The sequence below is a fragment of the Canis lupus genome, chromosome 6 (genome assembly GCF_003254725.2).
Source record: "Canis lupus dingo isolate Sandy chromosome 6, ASM325472v2, whole genome shotgun sequence".
Lineage (NCBI taxonomy): Eukaryota > Metazoa > Chordata > Mammalia > Carnivora > Canidae > Canis > Canis lupus.
The window spans coordinates 18,320,222-18,329,024 of NC_064248.1; the positions used below are offsets into that span (position 1 = coordinate 18,320,222).

The window sequence follows — 8,803 nt, forward strand, 5'->3', positions numbered from 1 at the left end:
TGGCTGCCCCCTTGAGTCCTGGCTGTGGACGCCATGGCTGTCGGGTGGCCTGTAACTATCTTGCCCTCCTTCCCTGGTAGGAATAGCTCTTTGTCCCGGAGGCCAGCAGACCCCTCCTGAGGACCCAGGGGTGGCTCCAAAGGCCTCTTCCTCCCCCTCCCCGCTGGCTGGGTGGGGGTGGGAAGGGGGCGGGGGCAGCCGGCTGAGCCCGATGATTTCCTGCCCTCACCCGGGGCTCACCACAGCTTCCTGCCACAGGCGGGCAGGCTCTGAGAGGCAGGCGCCTAGCCGAGGGGCAGGTAGGGCTGGGGCGCGGGGGCCGCGCAGGGGTGACTGGCGCCCCAGACTCCGGCCCAGACCCTGGTCGGTCTGCCCTGGGATCACGGGTCTTCCCTAGGCAGTGCCGACCCCTGCGAGGCCCGGCAAGGGGCAGGGGGTCCAAGGAGTGCCCAAGGAGGGCACAGCCGGCCCGCGGTCAGGCTTCCAGGCTGGTGCCCACTGGGTTCCCGCACCCGTGCTGGCCCAGCTCATACCCTGCCGCAGCTCAGCGTGCTGGGCGGCAGGCAGCCAGGCCTGGTCCAAGCTCTGCTGCAGATGGAGGCCGTCGTCCTGATCCCCTATATGCTGGGCCTCCTGTTGCTGCCCCTCTTGGCCGTAGTGCTGTGCGTGCGCTGCCGAGAGCTGCCAGGTGAGTGCGGGCTGCCGGGTAACACCGCTCTCAGGACATGCCTTCGGGGATCTTCGGCCCTCCTTGACCCCCTTGCTCTATCCTACCTCTGTCCTGCGTGTGTGAGACCTGAGAGCCCTGCGCTCCCACCCTCTCCCCTCGCCACCCCTCTTCCTGCCTCACTGACTTCTCTTCCCCAGGCTCTTATGACAGCACCGCCTCTGATAGGTGAGTTGCCCATGGGCCCTGTGTGGCTCCCTCACTACCCTGTGTGACCCTGGGGGCTGGGATGGGAGCTGGGGCCTCTCCTGCCCCTGACCAAGCTCTGTCTCTCTTGCCAGCTTGACCCCAAGTAGCATTGTGATCAAAAGACCTCGTGAGTACCTGGAGGGTCCCCTCCCTTGGGTGTAGGAGAGAGGGTCCCTGGCTGCATGAGAGATTGTGTGCCTTTGTTCAGGTCCCCCCTCCTGCCTTCCCTCCACCGTGGCTGCCCACATGGCTTTGACCTGATCTGGGACTAGGGAGGGAGATGGGTGTCCTCGGGCCTGTCCAGGGCACAGGAGGTTTCATGGGGCTAGTCTATCCTTTGAGGCCTCAATGAGAGTAGGGGCAAGATGTCTGGAGTCACTCCTTGTGCTTGGTCCTGTGTCCTCAGCTACAGTTGTGCCCTGGCCATCGGCCCCATCCTATGGGCCTGTTACCTCTTACCCACCCTTGAGCCAGCCGGACCTGCTTCCCATCCCGTAAGTAGCATCCTCCCCCTTCACAACGCCCTCTTTACCCGGCTCACCTCTGTAGATTGGGGGTCCCCTTCCCTGTGACAATCCGCTTGTCCCAGAGCCCCACCCCAGCATAACCTGTGACCTTTGACTCCCAGGAGGTCCCCACAGCCCCCCGGGGGCTCCCACCGCATGCCATCTTCCCGGCAGGACTCAGATGGTGGTAAGTGTGGAGCCGGGCTCAGACGGCTGGGGCTGGGCAGAGGCGAGACCCCCTCTGAGCTGACTGTCTCCCTCTTGCTCTCTCTCCGAAGCCAACAGTGTGGCGAGCTACGAGAACGAGGGTGCGTCTGGGGCCCCGGGGGCCCTGGTTGCAGGGAGGCTGGGGCCTGGCCTGCGCCCTGATCGCTGTGTCGTTACCCCAGAGCACCTCTCCTGCGAGGACAACGACGAGGACGAGGAGGAGGAGTATCACAACGAGGGCTACTTGTGAGTGGCCTGGTAGGCGGGCTGGTGGGGACCCTGGCCGGAGGGGGGTCCTCACTCACCGCCCCTCGACTCCCCCTCAGGGAGGTGCTTCCTGACAGCACGCCAGCCACCGGCACTGCGGTCCCACCGGCTCCGGTGCCCAGCAACCCCAGCCTCCGAGACAGCGCCTTCTCCAGTGAGTTCCCGGGCGACTGTCCCTGTGGCCGCCCCTCCGCAGTCTCTCCTCTCTCTAGGACGCCTGTCCCTCAGGGTGCACTTCCACTCCGACCTCCTGATTTCCTTTCCTTCCCATCCTCTTTCCTTCTTCGTGGTCTTTCCCTTTTATTGTTTGCGACCTTTCTCTGATTCACTCTTCTTCTGGCCTCTGTTCTTCGGTCTCTCCCACCCGGAGGCTCTCTCTTGGCCTCTGTTCCTTTCTCATGGAGGCCACATCATCTTGTAAATCTTATAGGTTGTCTTCTTCGGCAGGGGCTTTGGGAAGTTTTCTTCTGCTTCCGGCATCGTTTCGGTTTCCTCTGAGCTGCTTTTCTCCCTTCGCGTGGGTCTCACGCTGCCTGTTGGAGGCTTCCTCCCGCGCCTGGCGAGCTTAGCTTTCCAGCCCTGTCCTCATTCTCCAAACCTGTTCGGCCCATCCGGTGCCATTTGCCAACTCAATCGCCAACTCGCCATCTGTGCCAGGGCTTCTTTTCCTTCATTTGTTCATCCCCTGTCCTTCCCTCCTTCACCATATTTACTGGGCGCCTCTGATCAAACAGCTCAAGAGGCGGCGTCAGGATGAGGCCTAGTGTTGTCGGGAGCCTACTCCCTGCCTCCTGAGTGTCTGGTGCACTAACTTATTAAACGTCACGGTTCCCAGGTGCTGTTGAGCCCACGTCTCCCCATCCTGCGCCTCGGTTGTCCCGACTGTACGACACGAGGGGTTATTTATTTAACGGGCCCTCGGCGGCACTTGCCGTAGGACAGGCCCTGTTTCCATATTCTCTGCGTTAGTTCTCACGACACCCCTGGGAGGGGGTGCTGCTGCTCACCCTCTTACACTGGGGGGAACAGCGAGGCCCAGAGAGGTTAGGGACCTCTTGTGAGGTTGCACGACTGTGAGCGCTGGCCCCGGGCGTGAACCTGGGCGCTCTGGCTCCAGAGCCTGCCTTGTCCACGGCCTCGTGGAGGAGCAAGTCGGCATGAAAGGGCAAGACGGTGCCGAGCACCAGGGCCTGGAGGGCACTGGGACGAGATTGGGGGTGCAGGGCTGGCCTGGCCGGCGGCACCGGTGCCTCAGCTCTGAGCCGTTCTCCAGCCTCACCCCCAGCCTGGGGCACATGCTGGCAGGGTCTGCCGTCCATTCTCTCCCACAATTCCTCTCCTTCTCATCGGTTCTGGCCAAGTTACCCTACTTTTCTCCATCACCCAGGCCTCTGTGGGACCCCCCCAGGGCTGGCTATGGGGTGACCTCTGAGGTCTGTGGGTGGGAGTTTGGGGCTGGTCTTGTCAGGAGTCCAGTGGGGATGCCGTGGGTGCCTGTGCTCGGGCCTCTGGGTGACAGTGCCGGGGGCCCTGCTTCTCCTACAGTGGAGTCGGGGGAGGATTATGTGAACGTCCCTGAGAGCAAGGAAAGTGCAAATGCATCTCTGGGTGAGTGGCGGTGGGGGGGGGGCTCCCTGGAATCCCCCTTCCCTCCCTCACCCTGCTGTGACCCCCTCTCTGAGTGTCCTGCTCTCTCACCCTCCACGTGGCCGCCTCCTTTCTCATCCGTCCCCTGCAGATGGGAGCCGGGAGTATGTGAATGTGTCTCAGGAGCTGCCGTCCTTGGCTGGGACCGACCCTGGTGTGTGCTGGCCAGGGGTAGGGTGGGGTGGGGGGTGGGGGTGGGGCAACCACCCCCAGCCTGGGTTCCAAGCCTGGGGAGCCCATCTGGGGAAGGGGGGATGGTCTGAGAGCCGAAGACCTCCCTCCCCTCCCAGCCATCCTGAGCTCCCAGGAGGTGGAGGACAATGATGATGATGATGATGACGATGACGAAGAAGAAGAGGGAGCTCCAGATTATGAGAATCTGCAGGGGCTTAACTGAGGGTCCGGTGAGAGGTCCTGCCTGCCCCGCCCTGCCCGTCAGCCCATCCTCCGACTCCTTTGGGGATCCCTCTGAGCCCACTGACCTCCTAACGTCACATCCCTTTCCTCTCCCTGCCCTGTTGTTTCAGGGAGAGGCTATGCCTGTCCTGGAACCAGCCTGTCCTGGGAGCACCCAGCTGGGCAACTGGCAGGGCTCTGGGGGGCCCCCACTTGGCACCCCACCCTGACTCCAGCCAGAGAACAGTCTGAGAATCTCCCCCCTAACTTATTGTCACTTTGGGGTGCAGTGTGTGTGCCCCGAGACTGCACCTTCTGACGCAGCCTGAGAATGAACTACCCTGGCCTCAGCCCTGTTCTGCAGTAGAATAAAGGCTGCTGTGGTCTGTAGCATTCTTGCCTTTGGGGGGCCTGGTGGGTGGGAGTCTACATGAGGGTGGGCTCTGCCTGAGCACCTGTGTGGGAGTGTATGTGTGCACGAGCCTGTGTGTGTCTGTGTTGGGGGTTGCCGTGCTCCTGAGGGGCCTGACAGGTACTAGGAGTGGCTGAATGGTGGCCGGGACATGGCACCTTGGTGCGAGGCAAGTCCAACCCAGGCTGGCTTGTCCAGGCTTCAGTGCATCCCTTGCCCATGAGGTAGTCCACGGACATGGCAGATGATGGCTGGGATGATGGGAGGGCAATGCATGAGGAAGCCCTGGGTGCAGAGTGGATGCATAGAATGAGATTGCTTCCTACTGGCCCTCAGGTTCTCCATCTTTAAGGCAAGGGGATGGACTTGACCCCAGGCAACTGAAAGGTAATGTGCAGTGTAGCCTCTTCAGACCTTGGTGTGCAGATGGCTCACCTGGAGGTCTTGCCAAAATGCAAATTCCAAATGAGTAGGTCTGGAATGGGGCCTGAGAGTCTGCATTTTCAAAGGAGCTACCAGGGAGTTCCAACAGCTCTGTTCTGAGAAGCACACTTCAAGCAGCTTCTGGTGGATGCCTTGGTCACTGTGACTGGCTCTGGTCTGGGCACATAAACCTAACCTGGGCCTCTGAGGTCCAACCCTGGGATTTGGCAGAAAGTGTCTGGAAGGCGAAGCTCTTCTTACACACAGCTTGGTAAACTTGGCTCTTCCTAGAGCCCCTACTTGGAGAGCCTGCCCGAGAATGAAGGTGATGTGGAGGACAGAATGGCCCAAATCTGGACAGGGCCAGCTTCCTAATGGCGTCGGAATTCCCGGATCTGGTCACACCCAAAGCGAGACGCCTCTGACTTCCCAGTTACCTGGGCCAATAAATTACCAGTTGTCTTCCACCGACTTGACTTGGGGTTTCTGTTGCCTACAGCCAAAGTAGTCCTGAGTGATGTGGAGTTGTCGGCGTCCCCTGTGGGCTTCAAAGGCAATAGTAACAACTTATCTTCAAGCACCCACCATGCTTCCATGCTTATCTCGTTTGATCACTGCCATTGCCCTGTGGTCGGTTTACCCTGGGTATCCCCATTCACAGGTGAGGAAACAGGCCCAGAGACGAGACGCCATTTGCCCAAAGGCACACAGCCCAGATGGCAAATCCGGGATTCCATCCATAGCTGTTGGCCTCTGGAGTCACTGCTGCTAACGTCCTTGCTCCGGCTGTTGTGCAAATTGCCGGCTGCTCTACCAGGGAGGCTTGTAAGAGGCCCGATTGCTGAAGCGGGGGAGGAAGGCCTGGGGAGAGGGCTGGGCGGGCTGGATGTCAACAGGTAGAGTTTGTTTGGAGGAAGCAGGGAAGAGGCACCTGTTCTGGGCTGAGGAACAGAAAGTTTACCAAACAGGTATGTTGGTACAAGTACCTTGGAGAACAATCTAGCAACATCAGTAAGGCTGAAGATGGTGTGTCTCCTTACCCAGCAGATTCCTGGGTAGAAATCCTGAGCAAACAGCCTGCAGGTTAAGGGGGCGGGTGCCAGAGGCTTGGGGCAGCGTCGCAATGGCCAACGGCCAACAGCTGGCAACAGTAGAGGCGATTGGGGGAGAGTGGATGGAGCACTTGTAGCCTTGTCACACCGTGAATGCTCCCCAGCAGGTAAAAATGAGTGCACTGGGGTGGCACCTGTCAGCACGGACAAACATCACCAAGAGAGTATGGAGCGAGAAAAGGAAAACAAGTTGTTTTATTTATATAAAGTTGAGAACATGAAAAGTGGTATATAGGGGCGCTGGGGTGGCTCTAAGTGTCTGCCTTCGGCTCAGGTCCAGGGTCCTGGGGTCACGCCCCGCATTGGGCTCCCTGCTCAGTGGGGAGTCTGCTTCTCCTCTTGCCCCTTCCCCCCACTTATGCTCTCTTGCTTGTTCTCTCTCAAATAAAATCTTAAAAAAAAAAAAAAAGAAAATGGGTATACCTATAGTTCAGGGATACACACGTATGCAAGGTAGGCAAAGCAACGAGGAATACCAAGTTCAGGAGAGAGGCAACCATGTGGCAGAGTGTGGGGAATGGTTGAGAATGCATTTAGGAGGGCCTCAGTGGTGAGTGTCATGTCTTATTCTTAAGCAGGGTTGGGTATACCAGTGTTTGATGTGTGATTCTCTTAAGTGTTTGCATATCTGAGCCATTTCATAATAAGAGAGGCCGAGGCCCAAGGAGGGAATGAGTGGGGGAAGGGGGGGATAGGGCAGTTTTAAGAGACAGTAAATAGGCCAAGAGTCAAGGGTCTGTGCCAAGTGAGTGAGTTGCACAGGGAGTTCCAGGTCTCAGGAGCAGCTTGTGCAAAGGCCCTGAAGTGGGAGCATCCTTGTGATGTGTTGGGAGTATCCTTGTGAAAAGTGGTGGTGGGCTAGCTAAAGAAGGAGAGGCAGTGGAGAGAGGTAGAAGGAGCCGTTTGGGAGTCTGAAGCGAGGGATGTGGGGATGGCCCTGTGTTGTGAGGCATGGGGAAATCCAAGGTGACTCTGGTCCTTGTCTTGTTGAATTGGGGGTAGGGGCATTCCCTGAAACATGAAAAGCTGCCCATTTTTGCTTCTTGGACCAGCAAGAATATGTGGCTTTGCCTCCACCAATCGATGAGCCAGGCAGGACAGACAGAGTCAATGCAATGAGGTCTATGGGGCTGGAGTGGCCAGTGGAAAGAATCTTTGCAAGCTTCCCCTGGAAGCTGAGGAGAAGAAAAAGATTTTTTTTTTAATTGAAGTCTGCTGTTGAGAGGAAAGGTCAATTTAGTGATAAGAGAGTGTGTTCTCTGAAATTGTTGGGGGAGACCTCTGGGTGCTTCTAAAAGCCATCAGTAAGCAACAGCTCTTTTGATTTGGGTTCTCTCAGAGGCAGTCCTTGAGGTGAGAGTCCTAGTGCCAGTAGTTTATTTGGGAAGTGGTCGCAAAAACAGGGGAGTAGGGGAGTGAGATGGGAAAAAGAAAGCGTCCGACAAGGGTGCATTATGAAGCAGGTTACTACAGGGCCCTGGGGCCCCGTCCTGTGACAGCATGCTGGACGCCAGCCAGGGGCAGAGTGCAGGGGTAGGAGCATGTGGGTGTGGGCCGTGCTGGCCGGGGAGGGACCTCAAGTATCTCTGCCCAGTAGTCACCACGTAATTCTCCAGAACTTCTGGCTGTGGCTCCCAGGGACACAGTAGCTTCTGGTGCCCGAAGCAAGCCTGGGGCGGAGGGAGGCAAGTGCCCACGGCAGCTCAGGCCAGCGAGCTGTGGACCGTGAGGGACGCTGACCCACACTGCTTGGGCTCTTTGTGGTGCTCGGGGTTGTTTTCCTCAAAATGCATCTTGTGGCCCCTCAGTCCTGGGGGCAGCTTCTCAAGAAAGAATTCTGTGGGGGACACCTGGGTGACTCAGTACTTGAGCATCTGCCTTCAGCTCTGGTCATGATCCCAGGGTCCTGGGATCAAGTCCTGCATCGGGCTCTCTGCAGGGAGCCTGCTTCTCCCTCTGCCTGTGTCTCTGTCTCTTTCTCTCTCTCTCTCTCTCTCTCTCATGAATAAATAAATAAAATCATTAAAAAGAAAAAAAAAAGAATTCTGTGGTCGGGGGGCCTGGGAAAAGCAGGGTTCTTTCAGACCCCCTTGCAGGACGAAATGTGCTGGAGAGAGATCCTGTGATAAAATATGTTTCTCTTTGCCTAACTTGGTATTTCCTGAACTTATTTGATTCCAGGAAGAAAAAAAAAAGTTGTTATTAGCAATCTGCAGACCACCTTTTACCATCTATAGAGGACATTTTTATTGTCGCCTTCCTAGCACCCATTCCTTCTTCCAACAACAGTGCACTAACATCGCTGCCATCAGATTTGCTTTGCCAGTGTTCACGCAGCTGCCGCGTGGCAGCCCCGCTTGGATGTGCACGTGACCCAGGATGGCCAAACGTTATATCCCACCTCCTGGCCCAGTAATTGGTTGATACTGGAACACTCAGGTCAATGAGACACGTTCCTGAGACTTTGGGGGGAACTCCGGGCAAAGGGAAGCTCTTTATGCACTGGTGGGGGAAGAGGTGTCCAAATGCAGTGTTTGCACGCTTTTTTTTTTTAAGATTTTATTTATTTATTCATGAGAGACACAGAGAGAGGGAGAGAGAGAAAGAGAGAGAGAGAGACAGAGATGGGTCTCTGACAGAGACAGAGAGGCAGAGGAAGAAGCAGGCTCCATGCAGGGAGCCGGACGTGGGACTCGATCCGGGGACTCCAGGATCACACCCCAGGCCAAAGGCAGGTGCTGAACCACTGAGCCACCCAGGGATCCCCTGTTTGCACGCTTCTGCTTGGGCAGAGCCTGCCTGTGAATGAAGGCACAACAGAGGAAAGCATAGTGGACAGAAATGGAAGTAAAAAAGTTCTTTTTTTTTAAGATTTCATTTATTTATTTTTTATTTTTTATTTTTAAAGATTTTATTT

The 8,803-nt window shown here is 57.1% G+C and overlaps 1 protein-coding gene across 4 annotated transcripts; it reads left to right on the forward strand.

Moving 5' to 3' along the window:
* The first annotated feature begins 236 nt into the window (after positions 1–236).
* On the forward strand, positions 237–4,329 carry LAT (linker for activation of T cells). Of its 4 annotated transcripts, XM_035717885.2 has the most exons (12): positions 237–688; positions 868–895; positions 1,009–1,043; positions 1,323–1,410; positions 1,545–1,609; positions 1,701–1,730; positions 1,812–1,875; positions 1,956–2,050; positions 3,442–3,504; positions 3,635–3,697; positions 3,834–3,947; positions 4,071–4,329. In XM_035717885.2, the coding sequence occupies exons 1-11, from the start codon at positions 595–597 to the stop codon at positions 3,938–3,940; spliced, it is 732 nt and encodes a 243-aa protein (XP_035573778.1). In that variant the 5' UTR covers positions 237–594; the 3' UTR covers positions 3,941–3,947; positions 4,071–4,329. The 4 variants fall into 4 exon arrangements, with proteins under 4 accessions (XP_035573778.1, XP_025271465.1, XP_048966872.1 ...); XM_025415680.3 differs by having other exon boundaries at positions 1,701–1,875; positions 3,834–3,942; XM_025415679.3 differs by having other exon boundaries at positions 238–688; positions 1,701–1,875.
* Positions 4,330–8,803: the final 4,474 nt, after the last annotated feature.